The sequence below is a fragment of the Wolffia australiana genome, chromosome 20 (assembly GCF_029677425.1).
Source record: "Wolffia australiana isolate 7733 chromosome 20, ASM2967742v1".
NCBI classification, from domain to species: domain Eukaryota; kingdom Viridiplantae; phylum Streptophyta; class Magnoliopsida; order Alismatales; family Araceae; genus Wolffia; species Wolffia australiana.
In genome coordinates, this window is record NC_135854.1 from 6,094,689 (window position 1) to 6,119,978 (window position 25,290).

At 37.1% G+C, this 25,290-nt stretch overlaps 1 protein-coding gene and 2 long non-coding RNA genes across 16 annotated transcripts; 2 read left to right on the top strand and 1 right to left on the bottom strand.

Moving 5' to 3' along the window:
- Positions 1-7,008: 7,008 nt before the first annotated feature.
- TSK (tetratricopeptide repeat (TPR)-containing protein) lies at positions 7,009-19,771 on the top strand. Of its 6 annotated transcripts, XM_078590951.1 has the most exons (22): positions 7,009-7,455; positions 7,528-8,328; positions 8,998-9,174; positions 11,964-12,055; positions 12,459-12,557; positions 13,027-13,346; positions 13,419-13,459; positions 13,530-13,727; positions 13,809-13,956; positions 14,034-14,135; positions 14,226-14,326; positions 14,399-14,522; positions 14,637-14,749; positions 14,837-14,948; positions 15,025-15,129; positions 15,693-15,759; positions 15,831-15,951; positions 16,021-16,194; positions 16,396-16,513; positions 16,815-17,845; positions 18,389-18,424; positions 19,595-19,771. In XM_078590951.1, exons 1-20 carry the CDS (start codon positions 7,180-7,182, stop codon positions 17,255-17,257), a joined length of 3,732 nt encoding a protein of 1,243 aa, XP_078447077.1. In that variant the 5' UTR covers positions 7,009-7,179; the 3' UTR covers positions 17,258-17,845; positions 18,389-18,424; positions 19,595-19,771. The 6 variants fall into 6 exon arrangements, with proteins under 6 accessions (XP_078447077.1, XP_078447075.1, XP_078447074.1 ...); XM_078590949.1 differs by lacking the exon at positions 18,389-18,424 and having other exon boundaries at positions 19,553-19,771; XM_078590948.1 differs by lacking the exon at positions 18,389-18,424 and having other exon boundaries at positions 19,572-19,771.
- LOC144715985 (uncharacterized) lies at positions 13,425-16,981 on the bottom strand. 9 transcript variants are annotated; one of them, XR_013584796.1, is made up of 5 exons: positions 16,841-16,981; positions 16,379-16,574; positions 14,704-14,787; positions 14,370-14,515; positions 13,425-13,725 (listed from the first exon to the last, which is right to left on the bottom strand). It is a non-coding gene; the product is annotated as an uncharacterized LOC144715985 (long non-coding RNA). The 9 variants fall into 9 exon arrangements; XR_013584792.1 differs by having other exon boundaries at positions 14,370-14,518; XR_013584798.1 differs by having other exon boundaries at positions 14,674-14,787.
- A 2,544-nt stretch (positions 19,772-22,315) lies between the features above and the next one.
- Positions 22,316-24,154, top strand: LOC144716278 (uncharacterized). The gene is made up of 2 exons (XR_013584877.1): positions 22,316-22,513; positions 23,871-24,154. It is a non-coding gene; the product is annotated as an uncharacterized LOC144716278 (long non-coding RNA).
- Positions 24,155-25,290: the final 1,136 nt, after the last annotated feature.

Sequence of the window (25,290 nt, forward strand, 5' to 3'; positions counted from 1 at the left end):
CCATTAGTGTCACACAATAATGGAACAAGTCTCATGATCAAATATAAATATAGGGTTAGTGATGAACATTTCAATCACTCTTTCTTCTTTGGAAACTTCAACTGCAATGATGTACTCCTTTCTCGTCATCAAGTTATAAGTTGACCTACTTGGAAACTTTCCAATGGGTTATACTTCATTATTGCAGAAACATAACTTCACATGTATACCTTCTATCATTTGAATATCATTGAAAACTCAATTTTATGTAACCCTTGATTCTCAATCAATCTTCTCCATGAACTCAAACATTTCTTTTTGTCTTCTCTATACATCAAGTATATATCTCTTATTATTTTAATGCTTGTAATAGTTAGAGCTTAGGCCACTTTAGGCCTCACACATTAAATGATGTCTATGATTATGGATTGAAGAATGCATTTCAAAGTTCTCCATCCCAAAACTCATTTTGGTGATGATATCTATGTTCATAGACTTGGAGAATAGTGATAACCTTATTGACCTATTTCTATAGATTTGTATTCTCAATACATAGGTTACTCTCCTAAATCCCTTCATGGAGAAGATATTTGACATTCATTCTTTTATTGAGTATAACATCCCTACATCCTTTTCAATGAGTATAGTCTAGTCTACATAAAGAATATTATGATTATGATAGTATTTATGCTCCCACTGGTCTTCATGTATACTTGCATGGCTCGTCTTCATTCTAAATGAAGACATGAGATTTGATCACTCTACCAAATCCTATATTCTAACTTTGGAATGTCATCTTCAATCCATAATTTGATTCAGGGAATTTGCACGCTTGGATGTATAATTTTAGGTTGCAACATACACACCTTCATTCATTTCTAGATTCCATAATCATAGTGTGCTTCTATGGTGAGAATGATTATAGCGGACTTTATCATGGCAGTTAGTGTGAACCCTTCCTCCGTGAACTTTTCCTTTCAACAATTTTAATTAGCCCATCAATACCTAATCTTTAGTAAAAGTTTCGGTTACTCATAAAGGGTACCATACCCGTTAGAATGTCGACCAAGTTCCAAACTTGGTTGGGATGTGTGGACCAAGTTTCAGAGTCCACATGTTCTCGCTCATTCCAAAAGTTAGAATAGCCTCTTCATATGTTAGAGATCACCATTTCTTATAGAGAGTATTTTGACATAACTAAAGATCACGATGTCCAACATTAAGATCGAGTTATCTAGTCCTTTCTACCAAACATATGAAATTCTTTGGTATACTTCTAAACAAGTTTAAGACTAAGTCCTCCTCAAATGAGGTTATGGTGTTTTGTTGGATCTAGAATTCTTCCCAAGACTAACTTTGCTCCCACTATCTTCTCATAGAAGATATGTGTCTTCCAACAAGACAATCCTTAGCAAATAAAACACTTTTGTTCCTTAGGATGGTAAAAAAAGTATTCACTTTTTTTATTTTGATATCCATTAAATCCATATCTCATAGTCCTCAACTCCATCTTATCTAAGTCAAGCATCATCTTGTGTGCTAGACTTCTCATTCATAAAGTTGGGCTTCATTTCTTTCCACGACTCTTGTGGATTAAAATTGAGAGATTTAATGGGCAAGAAGTTCAGCATTCATGCAACTGTGACGAGTGCGTGTACACATGGGTTCACTGAAAGTCTTAAGTTGGCCGTCACAAATTCTGCTTTGTCCTACAAAGCGTGAATTAACCTCTTTGATGAACCATTCATCTCATACGTTAGTGGATGACTAAATTGAGATCTTACTCAAGTATTATGCTATTCGATCTCATCAAAAATTGTTCAACACTCTTTCAGGTATATCAAAATATAGATGCATACGTCTCCTTGTATAGATGATAACATATTATTAGCATGTTCAACACTTCGCAAGTTTGGAGACATGGGTACTTTACCCAAAAGGTATAATTAGCATCTAGCATATGATTCAAAATCAAATGCACTAACTATGCATCTAATGCATATTAAGTTCTCTCCCTTTTGCCAATGACATGTATACTCATAATGATGAGCTTTCTTCACATATTCTTGCTCTTCTTAGGAGAAATATCACTTTGAGATAGTGGTAAGAATTATCCAATAGAATTATTCCATTTCTATCCATGCCTGAGAAATCAACTTATTTCTCAAATAATTGGAACGACTATTGTTCTTAATAGTTAGGGAATATACAAATCTGTTCACAATAGGTGTGATGTTCTTCATTATGCTAGGAACATAATGACCTTCCAAAGATACCATATCTCCCAAGTGAAGCTTCTGGTTCACTAACCATATAGTAATCATCGTAACATTTACGATACTCCGTAGCCTCAACTTTATGTATTCTTTTCCTCAACTTTCTCCCATGTTTTAGCAATTAAAACATCCCTATGTTTCAACTTGCTCTGAGCTATCTTAATGAGTGACTACGCATAGTTCCTCTTCTAGTGACCTTTCACACCATAGAGTAAATATTTGTTACAGATTATATCCTTGTGTGATGGGGATACCTTAACATGCTTCGTTCCTTTGTCCTTCTTAAGGACATGGAACAACTTCCCCCATTAGTCATACCAAATAAGGTGTCTCGGGATGTTACCTTCTAAAGGTTCACCTTTATGTTCTTAAACAAGTTAAGTACGAGTCATTAAGGAATTGAATGATGAGATCAATAATAAATTGAAGGAATAACCATTCTCCGAGTATATCTCACTTTCTTGTAACTTCGATCATCTTCAACATTTCCTCATATGCAAAAGATCCCTCGACCATGTGAGCATTGAATAAACTCTTAGGATTGCACATCCATATGCCCTATTATACTCTTTAAATAACTATCTTATAGTGTTACATGATATTAGTGATGTATATTATGTGGGCGTCAAACCAATCACACTACCATGTTTATTTAAGTTCATTGAATAAAATATTTATGTTCATTATTATTCAATGTGATGTTTATAATGAAGTCCATGAATATGTGCAGTGACTTAGTGAATTATGATGAGACAATAATACAATGACCATTAATTTTTAAAGATGTATTCTAAATATTCATATTCAATGGATAGTCGAGACGAACATTGAGTTTCCAGATAGAATAGAACTAGCTGATCCTACTTATACAGTAAGTATAACTGATCATGTGGCTTTTAGTGTGGCGACACTAAGGACAGATAGTGTGTGCTCTTTGGAGAAAGAGTTCACTGAATTGATCCCTATGAATCCCTGAATGGTATTATACCTAAATGTCAATTGGGTTGATTCATGTCATGGTTGTATAAGTGATCCACTGACCTGAGACACTAAGGACATCGGGAATGGAAAACTACATTCTGACTATGACTTAGAAGCCTCTAATCAGGGGATTCAAACAAGTCATAGCTTGAATGTAGTAAGAAGCTCGCGGAGATGACTAAGTGGTCAAGACGGGATCATCCGCCTTCGGTATAAAAGGTGATCGACTAAAAGAAGACGATGCAGAAAAATCTCTAGTCAGGGTAGTGAGGATATTGTAGAAGGCATTCTCTAATGATCTCTGTTACCCATCAGTACTAACTGAATGACGGATTAGGATTTAATGATAAACCATACCCTAAGTCGTTCGAGAGTCTCGTGCGGATGATGGATAATACATATATGGTAACCGATGACGGTAAAGGTTCAATGAGAGAGTTCGACACTACTCGGTATCTTCTAGAGCACGAGGTAAAGCTTGGCACCCCATGGGATGGAAACTTAACTTATCGATTGGGTTAAATCAATCTTTATTTAATTAAATCCATATATTGATATAGTTAATTAATAATCTTGGTCAATAATTGTTATTGGGTCACTAAAGTTATTAACTAGAATGATACATGGGCCTAGAGGGTCACACACACAATGTCATAATGGCATTGGTGGATATATTTTACTTTTAGGGTTTTGAAACCTTTGTATTTATATATCCTCGTCACCCCTTTTCATAGCTTACCTTGCACCACTTCACCCCATTTGCTTACATATATAGGAATCCATCTCTTCTGCATTTTGCATAATTACTTATGATATGATTTACTCTCGAGTTGTTTTTTCTTCTCCCCTTTCTGATATCAGTCCATGATATCATTTCCTCCTTATCCCCCTCTTTTATTTCTATACGACTTGTCCATACTTTTCCTTCTCAATATCATGTGATGAGTTATGTTAAGAGCTTCTTTTTTTATCAATGCTCGGTTTTTTTTGATGTAATTTACTTTTTTATCGTTTTATGGAAAAATAAAAAATAAAAAATATCACTTTATGTTGTTTCTTCTTTTGGAAGCAAGTTTAGTTGTTCTCTATATAGGATGTGTGAATTATTTTTTATCATCCCTTTCTTTGGTGAACACACTGATGAATTATCCACCATCTTTATCCTTCTCTACACCCTTCCAACTTATTATGCTCACTCCTATTTTCATGGGACTAAGCTATCTAAGTATTATTTATTTATCCATAATCTTTTGCCTACCTTAACACTTTCTTTTGAGCCATCCATCTTTATCTTATTTTATCACCCATAGAAAAATAGGAATCTCATATCCCACTGTTCATTGATACATTTTTAAAATATTTTTTACTCATACAGGATGATAAGAACACATACTTCCTATTTCAGGTAGGAAGAAATTAGTGGGAGCCTCAAACACTACGTAGCTGCCACTTGTGAGAGAATAAACTAATTAAAGCGAACATAGTGGAGACTACCAAATGGGTGGCATAATTAATTTGGGAGATATTCTATAACCACGAGTAAAATGTTATTTTTAAAGGTAATTTCATGCATTTTAATTAAGATGCTATTTTAATATCTTTTACTTTCACTAAAATTATCATAACTGCATGTTATCCATGCTTATAATAACTCATTATAATTTTATAGTGAAATTCTGATTTTTTCTTATTCTGCATTATTTTAAAGGAAAATAGTGACAATAAATTCCTAAGGAAAACACGTTTCCAATTCAGAATAAATATATTGGATTTATTTAAGAATTTATGACTATAGTATATTGAGATTTATTCTGATATTCAAATATTGTTTTGGAACATGATGATGTTAAATTCATAACGGAAATAACTTTGTGAGGTGTAAAATATATCTGTGAATTTATTTTAATGCATTTTATTCCCCTCTACCAGCTGTTGCAATCTAATTCATTTGAATCACACCCAACAATCAAAATCAGCCAATCATTGGATGCAACAAGTGATGAGCAGTAGCCAATGATTTTTAAGAATAATTTAGCATGCCTTTTTATGTTAAATAATGGGTGACCAACATAAAAAAATAGATACTTTTTTCACTACAAATCCAAGCTACCTCTTTAGCTGCACATGTTCACTTTTGTTGCGATGTGATTTAAACACAAAAGGGCATGCTTATTGTGTCAAAATTCTTTTGTGAAGTTTGGTATGTCGTTTGAAGCTTGGAAGGTGATATAATGGTGCAAAATTTATGAAATTTGGGCAAACATGCTAGTAACTCATATGTGCTACAATATCATCTGCAATTTGTGAACAGTAAAATCACTTTCCTCCGTTCTCTAACCTCACGCATGCTCGCCTCAACTCCATCATTTAACCCATGCTCCCGAAATGACAATTAAGGTAAATTATTTTAATCAATGGTTATTTCTCATTACATCATTCACTAAAATTCCTTAAATTAGTTTATTTTGGATAAATCATGTTAGATAGGAATATATTTTTACCATTCTATAATTATTTTGAATTATCTTTGACTTGTGACCTTAAAAATGGAGATTCCATCCACTTAGTTAGCACTCTCTAGTCATGGATTTGACCCTTACTTGCTTTGTGTTTGCAAGGAAAATTATATATAGAATGTTTTATAATTGAAATGCCTTAAATGGTTATCCTATTTATCAATATATCATCACAAACTAAATTTAATATTGAACTGCCAAATTCTAAAGAAGTAAATTTCAATTATCTTTGAAAACTATATTTGATTATGACTACCTTATTTGAAAACATGTCAGAACAAACTACATTTGACATTTAATTACCCCATTTAATGTAGCAAATAGCAATTGATTTAGAAACTGATATCTAATAATAACCAACAAATAATACACTTCGTAAACAACTACACTATTTAGTGGTCCATGTAATTTTACAATAATGTTTTTACATTTTGATTTTAATTGCATACTTAATACTTGTATTGACTTTGTCTTCGGAAACATTTATAAATGATTGATTTGGGAAAATGGATTAATGATGAATAACAATATATAACAAAAATATATTCGCTCCACATCTTTTGCCAGTAGAAACATTTACTATAAATACTAAACCACCGTACGTACATATCGATACTCTTCCGTAAAATGATCCAGATATATATTATTTCATTTCTAAAGCTTTATATTTAAATAACTTTAAAAAATCAACTAATCAACAAAAATATTTCTATGAGTATATTAATCAGCCTCAATATTTATTTTGGAAAAATATTCATACATATCTAATGTATGTGTAAAATTAGGGGAATATCATACACTATTCTGTGACATGGATGTTTCATCATATAGTGTCAACCATCTTCATGAATTCCACGAAGAATGAAAAAATATGTTAGGGTATTATATATTGAATTATAGCCATCCTTGTTCTCATGTCTAAACTTTTGGATAATATTTAAAATATTATCACATTCAGAGGTGTCTATCATCCTTCACATCACATCACATCATCATGATCATTATCATCCAGTGCTACAATGACGAATGACGTGGACCGTCACACCTTCCCTGATGTAGTGACGTGACAAATGACGTGACGGTTGGCACTTCAGAACCTTAATATACTAGAGCACCAATGATTATTAAAGATAAGACCCAACTTAGAGGAATTGAACTTACTCGTATGGTTCAAAACCAACTTCAGAATTGAAACATGATGAAATTCTGGGTATAAAACAAAAAAATGAACTGGCAAGTAAAAAAATAATGTTTAAATGTAAGTTTCCCGCCAAAATGTTTCAGACTCGTTTAAATAGAACAGGTTCTTCAGAACAGTTCAAATTTCATCTCCTCCTCTTTCAAATCTCCGAGAGTTCTTGGCGAGAATCGGAGCTCGATCTTCGCGATTTCTCGACGAATTCGATCTTCTCGACTGGGTTCTGGCGATGCGGAGGGAGGAAGACGTGCAATTGAAGGCGGCGAAGAAGGGATTTCGAGCAGCGGAGGCGGAAGGCAACCGCGAAGAGGAAGCGAGGTGGGCGAATGTCATCGGAGACGTTCTCAAGAGGCGCGGCGAGTACGTAGAAGCTCTTCGATGGCTTCGCCGCGATTACGAGATCTCGACAAAGCATCTCCCGCAGAAGCAGCTTCTCCCTACTTGCCAATCCCTCGGCGAGGTCTACTTCCGGTTAGAACAGTTCAAGGAAGCCCTCACTTACCAGGTATTCGATTTCGATGATGATATTTCGATTTTTTGGCCAAAAAAAAGTCGTTTGATTGTGCCTTTTGCGCAGAAGAAACACTTACAGATTGCGAAAGATTCGGAAGATCTGATCGAGCAGCAGAGGGCCAGCACTCAGCTAGGGCGTACTTACCACGAGATTTTCTTGAAGTCCGAGGACGATCATTACGCCTTGCAAAACGCCAAGAAGTACTTCAAAACGGCTATGAAGCTCGCCAGAACATTGAAGGAGAAGCAATCTTACAGTAAATGCTCCCAATTCCTCAAGGAATTCATCGATGCGTACAACAATCTGGGGATGCTAGAGAAGGACCTGGATAATCTGGAAGAAGCGAGGAAAATTCTTCTCCAGGGACTTAAGATTTGTGATGAGGAAGAGGTACCTGAAAACGACGATGGGCGGACTAGGCTGCACCACAATCTTGGAACTGTGTATCTGGAACTTAGGCAATGGGCCAGAGCTAAAGAACACATTGAAAAGGATATATCCATCTGCAAGAACATTGGTCACCCAGAAGGGGAAGCAAAGGGATTCATTAATCTCGGCGAACTTCATTATCAGATGCAAAACTATGAAGATGCCATTCATTGCTATCAGAAGGCTATTAAAATTGCAAATTCCTTGCAAGATGAGGATGCCCTGGCCAATCTAATCAATCAGAACATTGTCACAGCAAAAGAAGCTAAAGAAGAACTGGAGGAGCTGAAGAGAGAAGAGCTGAAGCTGAGGAAGTTGGCCAGAACTGTGTCCGATGCTCGTGGTACAGGATCTGAAAGAAAGTATTTGTTGGAATTATATGCTCTCTTGGACCGTCTCATTGAGAAATCCCACTCGATTTCAGCCTGGTCTAAGGTCAGAGTTTCTTCATCAACATTTTTTATTCCTTTGTCGTCGCTGTCAAGTCCGTTTTGGATCGTAAAATATGAATGCCAAACAAATTAATGTTGAGGGGATTGCCAAACATCCTGCCCAAGATATAATGCCACGTAGACTTTTGCTCTAGCTCATCAAGAACTGTTCTTAATACAATGCTGAAATGTTAACAACTAAAGCAACATGTTTTCTACACGGTTTAGCTTTTGGCACAGTGATATGCGCTTGATCCGAACTAGATAAATGTAAGAGAAATAAAGTGAAACAGAGCTTCTTCTTTGCCTTATGAATGGAGATCATTGCCTTTAAAAGTACTTGTCAGAAACCTCTTCAACCTCTTCAATTTCACATATTTTCTAGTCAAATTCTTCAATTAGACATCAGTACGAATATGAAAATGTAGCTTTTGGATACTAAAAGAAAAAATATTGCTTACTTCCCCAATAATTCTTTATTGTTACACTCATTTATTTTGCAAGTTTGAAGGTTAGAAATTCTATACCAACTTTCATTCTACTCTACTGGTGGATATTCTACACCAATTGTACATTTTCCGAAGTAGATAATTATGCGTTTGCCACTAGAACCAGCGACTTATAATATCATTAAATAATTTATTTCATCTTTACTCTCATTTTTGTCTTCTAGCTTCAAGATTTTGCTAAAAGGAAGAAAAAGGTGGCCGATGAGCTCTGCGACAAGGAAAAGATGAGCGACTCATATCTGGCTATTGGGGAGTCTTATCAGAAGCTACGAAACTATAGCAAAGCACGAAAATGGTACATGAAAAGTTGGAACATCTCGAGATCGATTGGAAACCTCGAGGTGCAAATCAATTTTCCCTCCATGGAATTTATTCAAAAGTTTCCTAATTATTTTGAGTTTATCGACATCGATTGAGAGCTGAAAACAGTTCACTTAAATGACACATATGAATGAGAAGGCAAACATTGTGACAATACTTGCTCTAGTTAGAACTTGAGCCCAAAATGATGCACATTTCTCGTTTAATTCGCTTGGTTCTTTAACCCTGATCCTCGTTTACCCTATATTTCTCAATTTGAACTATTTTTTTACACTATCTCTCTCAATAATTTGAAGAAACCACACTTTGAAAAAAGTGATTTTTTGGATTGATAGAACCTGCTGTGAGGAAAGGCTCACGGTTGACAAAAAGAAAAACAGCAAAGGGATAGGAGATTAAAAAACAGCTCAGGGTTAACTTCATTCTAAGGAGGTTATATACAATAGTGTATTGGGCTGAAAACAATAGCCCACTACAGATTACAACCGTCCTTGGACCGAGGACTAGAATAGCCTAAAAATATGTGCAGCAAGTGCAAGTCATGTGCTGTATAGAACTTTCGTAACACATGCTAATTTCTATTGTGACAATGAGGATGATCGAGGGGGTCTCTGATACGAACCTCCCAAGACAATACTTGAGAAGAATAAGAAGTGCCTCCGGAGAGAGGCACGTGCGACATAAGAGACGCCTTTGAATGGGGCGTTTTGGTTAGAAAGGAGACTCTATAAATAAGACATTTCCCCTACAATACATTTAAGAAGAATCTTACCTGAATTTGCAGAGGCGAGTGGCTGGTCTGGAGATGCCCCAGTTCTGGAGGAGGTGCTTGGGTGATGCATCCAAGCTCTCCACCCTATCTTTCACTTTCTTGATTTCCACTCTTCGATATCTCTCTACTCATTTATCTCTCTATTTTGATCTCTGTTCCTGCCAGGATTGAATTAGATTGTTCTCTTTTTTTCGAATAACAAAATAGGCGGTCACCCGAAAAGGGTCAGTAACTAAGGGGTTTCTCCTCTACTCTCTCTTTTCCCGACTCAGGGGAACCGTGATGCCATAAGTAGACATGGTCGTTCTGTTCTTTTTGTGCGAATTGTTCATTCTGTTCGGTTTTCTGAACAGAACAAAAACAAAGTCGAACAGAACATCGCACAGACCCGTGTGCGGTTCTTTTGTTCTAGTTTTATGCGAATGTGCGAATTTGTGCAAATTTTGTTTGTTTTTGAAAATGTTAGATCATCAAGGCCCATTTAGGGCAGATTGGACTGACTTATGGGCCAAAGGCCGTGTACATGTAATAGAATAACCCTAGAGAAATGAATAAAAAACCTAACTAAAATCAATCTAAATAAGGGCCCGTTAAGGGCCCATTAAAGAGCCCACTAAGGGCCCATTAAGGGCCCAATAGTGAGGGGCCCATTAGGGCCATATATTAGGTCCATTAAGGACCTAATATATACTGGGCCTGATTTACATCAGGCCCAGACTCCAACGGCTAGAAAAACTAGCCGTTGGACATCCAGCTGCAAAAAAAGCAGCTGGATGTGACAGGTCCCAACGGTCATATTTTTCAAAAATATGACCATCGGAGGAACTGCTTTTCTCTCTCTCTCTCTCTCTCCTCAGTGCATATTTGTATAAAGGGCAAAGGATTAGTAATGGAAACTCCAACCTTTTTGTGCCCTATTTTCTGGTGTTCCTCTCTGTCCATCCTCCTCTTCATCTCATCATTTCCTCATCTCTCTCAAGATTTACAGAAAAAAAAAGAACAGATCAAAGAACAAGGCCCTGTGCGGTTCTTTTGTGCGAATTTTTTGTTCGTTTAAAACGAACATAACAGAACAACCATGTCTAGCCATAAGTCCCCCCACCTCGTGGGCTAGCCCATCCGTAGAGGCGGTCCCACCACGAAAGATCACGCCATTTCTGTGGCACCATATTCCCCAAAGCACTGTCAAGGCTCCACACCCCGATTCTCTTCGTCTGGAGTCGAGTCTCTGCATCGAGTCCCGGAAGGCCTCCTCCGATGTCGGGTTCACCGCCGTCTGAGTTCGAGTAGTCCAAATCGTGCTAGCGAGAGGGCACTTGAAGAATAGATGATTACGGTCCTCTTCTCCTCCTGTGCACAATACGCATTCCGTCGGTGCATCAGGATACATCCTCTTGCAGAAGACTCGAGTCATCACTCTTTTTTGAAACACAAGCCACCCGAAGATTGAACTACATTGTACGGATTAGCTATTGATAGATCAATTTCTTGATGGCTATCGACTGGAGTCGTATCAGTATGCATGAAGGAGTGCACTGGCCCAAGCTTCACCCGACTTCAAGGAAAATACACTCGGTGAAAAATGCCCAAAATACCCTGGAACAGGCTTACAGGCTTATGATATCGATCCGAAGAATCTTGTATGAAATGAGATCGAATATCTATTCAATTGAATGCAGAATCTTGTATGAAATGTTGATAACAAGTTCATCCACATATCAGAAAAAGAAGAATGTAGTAGATAAGAGAGGCCAAACAAGATGAATGCAGATAGAGTCAATGGAGATCTCCAGTGAGTTCTTCCCTTCTGGCTGGCAGGCCCGATCCTGGTCCCCAGCTCTCAGTCTGCTCTTGCAACTGAATTCTTTAAAAAAAGAGTCCTCTTCTTCTTTTTGTAAAAGAAACGTTATAAGATGAATTATTTTTTGAATTATGGTTGCAAGCCAACATGTGATGCCATAATTAGACATAATTATATTCGATTTACCGTCGGTATACTTCGACTTAAGTAAGAGGCTGAATACTGGATTTTTTCAGGGACAAGCATTAGCAAAGATAAATATAGGGAATGTTCTAGACTCTGCAGGGGACTGGGCTGCCGCTCTGGAATCATTTGAAGAAGGTTACAGGTGGTTATTCCCAGGCCATTATCATCTTAAGCTTAGACATGGTCATTCTGTTCTTTGTGCAAATTTGTGCGAATCGTTCGTTCTGTTTGGTTTTCCGAACAGATAAAAAACAAAGTAGAACAGAAAATCGCACAAATTTGCACAAATTGGTCATTCTGTTCTTTTGTTCGCTTTGTGCGAATTTTGTTTTAGTTTTGTGCGAATTTGTGTGAATTTGGTTCGTTTTTGAAAAAAAAAGAACAGAACAAAGAACAAGGCCCTGTGCGGTTCTTTTGTGCGAATTTTTTGATCGTTTAAACAAACAGAACAGAGCGACCATGTCCAGCTGTAGTGGATGTTTAATCTCTTCTCACTTTATCTCTCCTCTCTCTCTCTCTCTCTATAAGCGTTTCCTCGATTTCAGGCTTGCTGTCCAAGGCAATTTCCCTTCAGCTCAGCTGTCTGCCCTGGAGAACATGCACTACAGTCACATGATTAGATTCAATGACGTCCAACAGGCAAGGTAATTTCCAGAAATATAATTATCTCCATGGGGAAAATAATATAAATATTCAATATTCTCAAACACGCCTTAATATGCAGCATTGATGCATCCGGCTTTGTTCACTAAAAAAATACCAATTATTTGGTGCAAGGATTATTATTCCTGCAAGAAGCGAAGATAATTGTGAATATATCTTGTATCTTCAACTTGCCTCAATTTTATAACTCCTAGGCCTCTGTCATTTATTAATATAATTGTGTTTATGGATTCCATTAAATGGTTACTATTTCAGCAGGTAAGGTAAAATGATATATTTCTGTGATGAGATCTTATGAAGACTCAATCAGGGGACCCTCTTGCTCTCGTGTTTTATTTCATTGATATTATATATCTATCATTCCGGGAGGATCACCAATCTCGGGTGATCTTTCTCTCATTATTTAAAAAATCCATTTATTAATTGTATTAAATATTATTTTTCCTGCAGGAAACTACAAGATGACATTCAGAAGCTTCGGCGGGCGGTTGACAACGATGACAAACTGAGGAACTGTGGCGATGAATACTGCTCTGAAACGGAGACCGAGGGAGAGGAGATTTCGAGCCGCTCACCGCGTCCTCGTCGTGCAGACAAAGTCAACGTTGACTTTCCTAGTCAAAAGGATCTCCCAGAGTCAAAAGATTCCCTCTCAGAATCTTCCAAGGAGTTGACCAAGTCTAGCCACAGCCAGCAGCAAGCCAGAAAACGCCCACGTGTCATCATCTCTGACGACGAGGATGAAGACGAAGTCGCCACGTCGAATGACAGTATGAAAACTAACCTCTCTCATTTCCAATTTAAAAACTGTGGAATATCAACACATCTTTTTCCTTTCACAGATGGGATGAACAGAAACAGAAGGCCTTCTGATATTCCATCGGTAAGAATGGGGTTTCTGTAGAGTAATTAAATTTGATTCAGGGTGAAATAGAAAATATTTTTTTTTCCAGGGGGCCAGGGGTGGAGAAAGTGTATGTTCCTTAAAGTCGACGAGCTCAAAGCAGAGCAATGGGAGCGAGATGGACCGTTGCTCACTGAACGGGGCCGAGGACTTTTCTGCAAAATTGGGTCTTGCGAGTGATCTAAGCATGGATCAGAGACACAAGGGGTCAGATCTCCACCCTCCAGACTGTGTGGAAAAGCAGCCTGTAAGCACCAATCATTTATTAATCTCTTTTTAAATAGATTTTTCTTTAATAGTAAACGAGTTCTTCACCTTGACCCTGCAGCGCAATATCAGTGTCAAAGTTGATACAAATTTGGTCAACGTGAACTTGAGTTATTGCAAGGAAGGAGATTATATGAACGCAGATAATCTGAAAGCCTTAGTGTCTTGTACCTACTACTTGCATCTCCCCGAAGAAAAAAGATCCAAGGGTATGTCATAAAATATTACGGAAATTATTTACACATTAATTTCTGGTTTTTTGAATGATTTTTAAAATAATTCACAGGTCTGGTACCAATAATTCGAGGCCTTGAGATTTTCGGCAGAGATCTGGAGACAGTTGAGATATCAGATGAATTCACAGAACACGTTTCAGCTGCCGTAGAAGGTAACAGCTGGTGGTAATATTATTTATTTATTTATTTACTTGCCTATTTATTTCTCTCTCTAGCAAGGAATTTAGTTATTTTTTTCACAGGGTGGGTGCCAAAGCGTCTAATGAAATCGTACGTCGATTATTGCCAGAATCAATCGGAGAAACCGAGCATGAGGCTATTAATCAAATTATATAATCTAGAGGTGGGGTTAAACTAAAAAATTAAAATACCAAAAAAGCTCGAACCTGGGTTTATGAACTTTTTCTCTCTCTAGGTCTCTGAAGACGAAGTCATGGTTTCGGACTGCGGCCTGCAGGACGTGTCAATATCTCCGCTTTTAGAGGCCTTGCAGGAGCATAAATCCCTTGCCGCGCTGGATCTTTCTCATAACCTACTGGGTAAGATAATTTTTAAAATAGGGTCACCGATTTTGAAAATAATTTTTAAAAAGAGACTGTTTCTCTCTCTAAGAAAATTAAAAATAATTTTGAATATTTTTTTCTAAAAATCAGGAAACAGCACAATGGAAAAACTCCAGAAAATATTCACCCATTCGAGTCAGAGATACGGCGGGCTGACCTTTGATCTCCACTGTAACCAGTTCGGGCCCACCGCGTTATTTCAGGTCCAAATTCGATAGTCCTCTGCACATATTTTATTTTTCTACAGAAAAATAATCCAAAAAACGAAAATTTTAAAACATGAGTGACAGATTTGCGAATGCGGGGTGCTGTTGTCGCGGTTGGAGGTCCTCAATCTATCAGGGAACCGCCTCACCGATGCCTGCAGTTTCTACATTGGAACTATTCTTCTAAACTGCAAATGTAAGGGTGCCTTAATAAGTTCTTTTGTCTGGTATTTAAATTATTTTTTAAATACATAAATCTAATTCCCTCCAAGCACTTTATAGCTTAAACTTGGAGCAAACTTCCATCACGTCAAGAACAATCCAGAAGATTGCAGATTCGCTGCACGAGGACTCCCCAATTTCTCATCTCTTCGTCGGTACGCCCTCTCTTCATCTCACAGAGGAATCAATCACACTTTTTTTTATCCAAAGGAAAAAGGAAGATCATCCAAGATCTTTAATCCATTCGATACTACAAAAATATAAGCTAGAAACAAAACGTTGTGGAACTATGCTCCCATTGAAAATAATCTAATTAGTAGAAAGCCAGATTGCCCATAGCACTGAGAAGAGTATTCCCCTCTCCGCCCTCGTTCTGTCAATTAAAATTTTGTTACGTTGAAAATAACGAGGAGGGATCGGTGATTGAATAAAATCAAATCGATCAAATTTTGATCGAATGATTTGATTGAACAGAAGGGAATTCGATCCTAACATGTTGAGTCTTTCAATTGATTAAGGATTTTGTTCAGAGTTTGATCGAGATTTGTGATGAAATACAAATCGATTGATTTCGTTCAAACAGTTCAGAAAAAATGAGAACTTTCTCTCTCCCTCTCTCATGCTTGCTCGCTCTCTCTAGTGAGGTTGCCACTTAGATCTCTATCAAAGATGTGCGTCATTTCTGGTTTCTTATGATGTAATTTCCCTAATCCCGCAGGAAGAAACAGTCCAATTTCAGGAACTGCAGCAGTCAATTTGATGAACAAACTCTCCACTTTGAAGAGGTGAGATGAATCTCCACAAAAATCCTCACTGTTCTTGAGCTCTGAACCATATTCAAATTAAACCTTGTCAGATTTTCTGAACTGAGCCTGAGAGGAATAAAGCTAAGCAAGATCATGGTGGATGCCCTCTGCAGACTGATTCAATCCTCCAGTCTCTCCTCTCTCGATCTTGCCGAATGCGGGATCCGATCGGTAAGCAGTCTCTTAATCGGATGATCAACAACCGTCCGATCTTAATCCGACGGTTGGATTGTGGTGTAGGAATCAGCCACGCGACTACTCGACGCCTTGTCCTTGGGCTCTGGAGAGCTGATCAATCTTGATCTCTCCTTCTGCGGCTTGCTATCACGAGATCTCGCAACGATCTGTATGAACAGCTCTATTCTCGGCTGCGTCGCCGAGCTCAATCTCTCAGGAAACCCCTTTGGAAAAGAGGTATTTAATTAAATTTGCTACTTGGTTCTGATTTTCTAACAATTACTTAAAGAATTATTCGCAAGAAATTGGATTTTCTAATCAACGAGACTTAATATTTTTGTTGTTGATGATTTAATGATCATAACATATAAAGTATTTGTGAGGTGGATTTTTTTTCTGAATGGATTAAGAAGATGCTGACCTGTTCTTGTGGATTAGGGCTGCGGGATTCTTGAAAAGATGCTCGCTGATCCGCGTTGCTGCGTCAGAGTGTTAAATCTCGATAGTTGCCGGCTAGGATTCTCCGGCGTCGTTCAGATTCTGGAAGCCGCTTCCGGTGAGAAATCTCTTGTTCTTCAATTGTTCATCGATCCGTTACGGAATTAAATTGCACATATCTGCGCTAAATTTACACGAAATCAATGAATTGAATAATGAAATCTACGCCAAATTTTCGTTTTTAATCGTCAAAGCAGATCGAAAAACGCAAAGTCCACGAAGGAATCTGCGAATTCTACTAACTTAATAACGAAATTCGGAAAGAGATTACGAATTCAGTAGCGAAATCTGCGGTTTCAAAAATCAATAACGCGCGAAATTTGAAAACTCGAAAGCCTAATACTCTTGAAATCTCTCAGGAAGTGAATATCTGGAGGAGCTTTACCTCGCGAACAACGCCGAGAAGCAGATCGCGAATCTCGCCGGCGGATCTCCGGCGACAGCGGATCTCACGATCTGCGAAACATCTTCCGATCGGCACACCGAAGATCAGGCGCAAGAAAAAATCGCCGGAGGATCGGGAACGGCGGACGAAGGCTCGATCTGGCAAACATCTTCCGGTGGCAAGATCGAGGATCGGAGGAAGATGGAGGAGATCTCGGCGGCCATCGCGCGCCTTCGAGTAGTGGATCTGAGCGGCAACGATCTGGCGGAAGACGACGCGGAGGCGCTCTTTCGAAGGTGGCGATCGCCGGATCTGCTCCGGAGGAGACGCGCCATCGGAGCGGTCCACTGCTTCTTCTTCTCGGCGGGAAAACCGCCCCGGTATTTAAAGCCCTGTTGCCGACGACATGGGCCGTAGGAAACCGTTTCTACCGGCCTAATAGACCCAATAAGCCCAATAAGCCCAACTTCTATCTATTGCTGTCAAGTAAAGTGCATTAGGCCCATTAGGATTATTGGGCCTATTGGGCCTAATGAGCTCTCGATGGCTTCTTCTTCTCGGCGGGAAAGCTGCCCCGGTATTTAAAGCCCTGTTGCCAACGCTATGGGCTGCAGGAAACCTTTTCTACTGGCCCATTAAGCCCATTAAGCCACCTTATGTGGGTGTTAAGTAGTCATGATCGTTCTGTTCATTTGGTGCGAATTGGGGCGAATTGAAAACGAAAAGAACTTCGCACAGACCCCTGTGCTGTTCGCATTGTGCGAATTGTGCGAACTTTTTTTAAAAGAATTTTTAAAAAGTGTGTTTTTTACTCTCTTTCTCTTTTTCAGAGTCCCAGTCTCCCTCCCTCGTTCTCGTTCTCTGAGTCCCAGTCTCGTTCTCGTTCTCATAGTCCCAGCCTCTCGCAGAACTGATATATATCTATCAAGAAATCACACGCGCGCGCGTATAGATTTGGATCAGCGGAGAACGATGAGGAAGAAGCTCGGCACGAGATTTCCCACGGTACTTTCCCTTCAATGTTTCCACCGATCTCTTGCCGTCCGTTTTAAATCTTTTTTTTGTATTTTATGCCGTAATTTCTTCAAACTTGAGATCTGCTGAGATCGCGTGTCGTGCCGGACCGACGGATTCGTTTCTGGTTTTATCCGATGCGCGTTTGGCTTCTGTATTGCTTATTCCTTGCGCGAATGAGATTTCCGTGCCGCTGGACTTTGATCAGATTTCCTGCAAGCCGGTCTCCGGATCTCATTCTAGGGTTTACACGTTCCGGCAATCTTTGGAATTGATCTATGCCTTCAGATCATCACTTTTGCATATGTGATCGAACAGTTTCGAGGTTCGTAATCGCTGACAGATAAAAAATAGTTTGAATCTGCATTCTTCGCGAGAAACACGAGAAATAAGGGATCTCAAACTGATATTGTGATTTAGTTTACTCCGTTGGCTTTCAAATTCTTAAAATTGATGCTTTATTTCTGAAGAAAGTATCATTTTTTTCATGAAATGTACATGAAAAATTCCGAATTTTTTATCGTTCCACTGCAGTCGCGTATCAAAAAGATTATGCAGGCAGATGAGGATGTGGGGAAGATCGTCTCTTTTTCTCTCTGGCTCTCTTATTCTCTGATTTTCTCTATCTCTATCTCTGAATATCTCTTTCTCTCTCTAAATCTCTGACTTGCTCTTCCTCTATCTCTAATTCGCTCTCTCTCTCTCTCTATTTCTTCAGTTGTCTATCTCTAATTCTCTATTTTTCTCTCTCTCTAGTTCCCCAATTCTCTCTCTAATTCTCTATTTCGCTCACTTTCTAATTTTTTATTTCTCTCTCTCTCTCTCATTCTCTCTTCCTCTCTCTCTTTATTTCTCTCTCCCTCACTCGTAATCTATCTCTCATTCTCTCCCATTAATTCTTTCTTTCTCTCTCTATCATTCTCTGGTATTCTCTTTATCTCTGATTCTCTCTTTCGCTCTCTCTCTAATTATCTGAATCTCTCTTTTCCTCGCTTTCTCTCTCTCCACTTTTCTCTCATTCCCTAACTGTGTCTCTAATTTTCTCTCGGTCCCTAATTCCATCTTTGTCTCTCCCTGATCATCTCTTTCTCTCTTTCTATCATTCTCTGATTTTCTCTTTTTCTATCTCTGATTCTCTCTCTCCCTCTAATTCTCTGATTCTCTCTCTCCCTCTAATTCTCTGATTCTCTCTCTCTCTCTCTCTTATTCTCCCTTACTCTCTATCTATCAAATTCTCCCTTTCTCTGTCTTTAATTCCCTCTTTCTCTTCGACTCTCTAATTCTGTCTCTAATTATAAGATTTTCTTTATCTAATTCTCTTTCTTTTTTTCTCTCTAATTCTCGCTCTAATTATTTGATTCTCTTTTCTTTCTTTCTAATTCTCTGATGCTATCGTGTTCGCTTCTAACTATCTGATTCTCTCTTACTTTCTCTCTAATTTTCTATCTATAACTCTCTTATTCTCTCTTTCGCTCTCTAATTCTGTCTCTCTCTCTCTAATTCCCTGTTTATCTCTTTCTCTCCCTCATCATCTTAATTTTGCACTCTATCTCTGATTCTCTTCCTATTTTTCTCTTTGCCTCCCTTGCTAATAATCTGTTTCTCTGTTTGTTTCTCTCTAATTTTCTCCTTCTCTTTCTCTCATTCTCCGAATTTCTCTTTTTCTATCTCTGATTCTCTTTTCGGTCTCTCCCTAAGTCTCTGATTTTCTATTGAGCTATGTGGAGGAATGGGATGCAGCCAGAGAAGAATTTTTACGGATGACTGGCCTTGACCAAGCTGCTACAGTACCTGAGGATGAATTCGGAGCAGAGCTGGAATAGTTGTTGTTTGAAGATTAATTAAATGATCAATAATCATACCTGTTGCTACTCTTACCTTTGACTCATTTTCTAGTCCTATCTCTATCTTCATCTATATCGCTTTCCATGTCTTTCTTTGCTATATCCATATTCTTCTCCGATAAGTCGAAACTTAGGGTTTTATTCAATTATTTTAATTTAAACTCAAGAATAATTATCTTATAAGGATTCTGCAATCAATGCTTCGTACATATCATACAGTAAGGGGTTGATCCACAGGGAAGCATTAATTCAAATTCATTTTCGTCCTAATTTAGAAGCACGAGAGAATGGAGATAATAAACAATACTTTTACAGATTTTTTAGAATTTATTTAAATGCCAAAATAACTAAAATTAATAAATATGATTATTAGATACTTTAAATTTTATTTAATTTTAATACAGAACATTAAATAAAATTTTTTATGTTTTAGCAGAGGGGATTTGGTCTATGTGATCCCAAGGCGAAAATGATCCCCCAGATCAAATGAGATTTAAACAAAACTTGGCTAACTTTGGATAACGGAACAGAAGGTGGCACCCTTAAAATAGAGTAAAATCTGAAAGGGATTTGAACAAATGAAAACAGGATTGAAATTAAGAAGCTCAAATGAGTGATGTTTTTACTGACATCGTATATGAAGAAACTAGAGATTATGTATGTTTTAGAGCGTGAACAATTTGGATTTTCAAGAGAGAAAATGGTAGAAAATAGGGGAAGAAAGTGATATAAAATGAAGGAAAAATAGATGAAACAGATGTTGATCATGATGAATCCTTAGATCTAGGGTCCTAAAGTTTTGAAGTGAACCCCAAATGCCTCTTCATGAAATTGGATCCTTATCCTTTTCCCGGATCAGACATTTTTAGGCGAGATCTGTATTTTCTATCCTTGCAATTACCTCCTATTTTCCCATTGGTTGAATTTGAACTTATGGAACTTCATTTAAAAATTCTGCTCCTTAAAAACAAAATTATGTGGTTGTGGAGGGATCCAGGACATGGCTTATACCTATCCAATTGCTCCTTTGAAATATTTCTTGCAGCTTCAGTTAAACTGAAATTCTGATATTGTTTCTCTTGATTTATATTATGGCATATCATATCTAATACGAAAAATATATAAACTATCTACATGTACTACCCCATGCTGTAATCTACTCTCCACAGATTCTATCAATATATAATACATTATTATGCTCGTTTCTTTATCATTTTAGTCATTTAAACTCTCAATTTATATTTTTAATTAAATTATCTCTTATTTAAAATTTATAATACCTTTCCTACTAATATCTCTATCCATCTTATAATAATATTAATTATAATTTTTCCTAACACTTATCATCTTCTGGAATTTGAAAACATCTTAATAAACTATTTCATCATGATAACTAACACACCGTAATTAACTCTCCATTTAAATTATTATCCCCCTCTTTTATATATTTGTATAATGTATAATAAATTAGAATATTTTTAGTATAATATACTCTAGTAAATGCATAACAACTTTTTTTCAATTTTGTGCGATTTACGAGAAATTATATGCTACTTTTTTACTCTACTTGCGAATTATGTTCTCTTCGTGTGAATTTTGTTCGTTTTGCGCGAATTGGTTCGGTTGTGCGAATTTTGTTCGGCTGTGCAAATTTGTTCGGTTTGTGAGAATTTGTTCGTTTGTGCGAATTTGTTCGGTTTGTGCGAATTTGTTAGGTTTGTGCGAATTTGTTCGGTTTGTGCGAATTTGTGCAAACTTGTGCGAATTGTGCGAATTGTTTGAACATCTGTTCTAATTTTTGCACATAAAAAGAACAGCACATTGAACAGACCCCTATGCGATTCGTTTGTGCGAATTTTGTGTTCGTTTTAAACGAACAGAACTGAACAACCATGTTTAGTGTTAAGTAAAGTGCAAAGTTGTCCAGGACGGGGATGCTGGACGGTTTGGGATGGTTTTTAGTTTCGCCCCATTTTTTTGGGGTCTACCAAAACTGTCCTTTTCGGGAACTGTCTCGTCCAGAAATCGTCTCGTCTGGGAACCATCCTGTCGAGAACTGTATGGTCCCGTAACTGTGCTGTCTGGAACTTTCCTGTTTGTAAATAGGTGCACCCCAACAGTTCTGATGCAGTGACAACCAGGGGATGATTAGAGATAGTGAAATTCCTTAGTTAAAGATGAGATTTAGCGATCTTTTAGACAAACTTGTAGTTATAATCAATTTGTCTTATCATAAACTATATAATTTCAAATATTTTTTAAAAATTGAAATATTAAATTACCTCTTTCCGACGAGGCACTCTTTGTGACCAAAAAGTCTTTACTAATGAGATTCCTAACAATCCTGGCTCGGATGCAGCAAAAAGTCCACAACGGTGATTTTGCGGTCAATATGTAGTGTTTTCTATCTATGTGAGAGGAGATTGACTCAAGTAAGATGATGTCATTAAATCATTGGCCATGATAGTGATCTGAAGATTTTAGATTATGGATTTTTATGAATTTCAAAAGCCAAGAAAAGATAACAAAATGACAAGGGCATTTTGTTATGATAAGAGTTACAAGGGCATTTTTGTAAAATAACAAAATGCCCTTGGACGAGAGCAAAGGAAAGATGTAAAATAAAAGGAAGATAGAAGAAAAAAAAAGGGCGTGAGTGTACGAAGGAAAAATAGGCAGAAAGTTGAATGAGAGCAAAAAAGTTAAGAAATTGATAAAGCTTTGGTGAAGAAATTGTGGTTCAAGGCAACGGAGAGCTGAAAAAGTCTGGCTGCAGTGCGACTCAAAAGATCAAGACATTCGAGCTGAAAATCAGGCTTGTGATCTAATTCTATTTTTCATTGTTTGTGAAATCGTTCTATCGCTGATCTATTTCAGGAAACGTGACTGAAGATCGACATGGTTTAAAATCGTTTTTCAACAATCGTGATTGCAGATCGACATAGTTTAAAATCGTTTTTCAAGAATCGTGATTGCAGATCGACATTTTTAAAATCAATTTTTAAGAAACTTGATTGCAGATCGACATTTTATAAATCGTTTTTCAAGAATCGTTACTTTCAGATCGACAATTCTTTTAAAATCGTTCTTCAAGAATCAAGATTGCAGATCGACAAATTTTTTTTTTAAATCGTTCTTCAAGAATCGTGATATTAGATTGATATTTTTAAAATCGTTTGATTACAAATCGAATTTCAAAAATCGTGATTTCAGATCGACAATTTTGAAATTGTTTCTATTACAAATCGAATTTCAAGAATTATGACTGTAGATTTCATGTTCTAAAATCTCTGTAATCTGAATTAGATCTTAAAATCGTAACTGCTGAACCCACGGCTGTAAAATCTCTGAATTTTGAATCGAATCTTAAAGTCACAACTGTTGATTCACTGTTTTTAAATCCCTGCATCTCAAATCGAAAGTTAAAATCGTGAACGTTGAATTCTCATTTTAAAATCTCTGGATTTCGAATTGAATTCTAAAATAACTGTTGATTCTACAGTTTTTAAACTCCCCGTATCTGAAATCGAAAGTTAAAATCGTGGCTATTGAATTCACATTTTAAAATCTCTGGATTTCGAATTGAACTCTAAAATAACTGTTGATTCTACAGTTTTTAAAATCCCTATATCTGAAATCGAAAGTCAAAATCGTTACTGTTAAATTCACATTTTAAACTCTCTGAATTTTGAACTGAATATTAAAAATCTTGACTGTTGAATCTACGTTTTACAATTCCTATATTTCATATTGAATTTTAAGATCGTGACTGTTGAATATTTCAATTACTGTGACTGTCATAATCCTAACCTTGAAAATTTGATAGTCTTAAATCAAATCCGAAATTTGGGTTACCTTAATCCAAATTTAGTAATTACTTTTCTGGTGCAGGATTTAAATTCTAAAGAATATATTTTTTTGGTATTTGTGATTGCGGAGTGTTGAACATCATAAAAATTTGATATTCAAATAGATTTCTGAGGTTATCAGATTAGATACCGCTTTCTTAAATCTGTGCACGAGAAGCAGCAACTGTGACTGAAAATTACATAATAAGGAGCAACGTATATTCTTACTTAAGTGAAAGTTGTTTGTTGAAATTGGAATATTCTTAGCTAACTTTTCAGGAAAGTTGAAGACACGTTTTTCAATATTTTCACAACTTCTTTCAGCACTTGTGAGACTAGAGATACTACTTTGAGTAAAGGCGATTTTTGGAAGCTGAGAAGGACTTAAGTGGTCCATTGGAGAAGAAGTGAAAGCAAGGATACCGTCAAAAGGCTAAGGGGGCTCAAGGTCATTCTTGTTTTTCAATTTCTAGATAGGAGGTATCCGTGTATCCCTATTACCAGGCTGTTTTAGCTTGGGGGGCTATAAACTTGGTTAGGGACATATTATAACTCCGGTTGGATACCCCGGGACAGGATTAAGGGATTAGTCCTAACCTGTATAAAAATTCTGGGTGTCCAATTCGTCACTCTTTATAATAAGGTAATAGGTATAGATATCAGGAAAATAATAATACAATAATAATAATAAAAAAACAACAACAAAAACAAAAGGAAGGGAGTGGTCTAATTCACCCCCCCCTCTTAGACCATTCGTAGGATATTAATCCAACATGATCAACCTAATGGTATTGGAGAAATCATTATCTAATAACCAACCTTACATATCATTACTCATTGGAATGACTGATTAGGATTTGATGGTAAGCCATAACTTATGTCACTTGAGCATCTCACGTAGATGAAGGATTATCCATATACGATAACTGAGGATGATAAGGTTTCCATGTGAGAATTTGACATACTCATTTGCATCTTCTAGGGCTCAAGGTTTAGCTTGACACCCCACGGGCTGGAGACCATACTTGATTAATATGTATATGTGATACAATTAATTAATAAACACGACCTATTAACTTTTTTTGGGTTGTTGAAGTTACTTGGTAGCCCAATTAATACACCCCTCTTGGATCAGATCTACGGATTCTCAGATCTATGTGCTCCCTAAAACATATTCTTCCTCTCTTGGATGCCAATTAATACGCTGAGTGATCCGCCATTTGCTTAAAGTGAAAAACCTTAGTAAGGTTCCATGAGAGAGTTAAGTTATTCATATATTTTAGAGTACACGGTGCTGCTTGGCACCTCACGAGTTAGAAACTTAACCGATCGACTGGGGTTAAATCGACCCTTGATTAATTAGTCTACATGTCGATATAGATAATTAATAATATCTAGATAATAAAGGCTATTGGACTGCTAGAGTTGTTAATGGGGCTAGAGGGTCACACACAAATGATCTTTTGGATGTTGGAACATATGATTAAACTTTAGGGATTTTATGGAGAAACCCAATTAAGTATAAGTAGGATAAGGCCCTGAACTAAATTCACGCATGTCATAGTTATTTAGGAACCTATGCTTCTTCTTCATTCCCCTCTTGGCTTCCCTCCACTCCTAGTGTGATTGAAATAGTAAAATGAAAATAATAGATCAATAACAGGGATCATTGGATATATCTAGATTCTTCACCCTTGAGGAACCAAGAATTCATAGATTTGATCCATGCCAAGGTAATTAGACG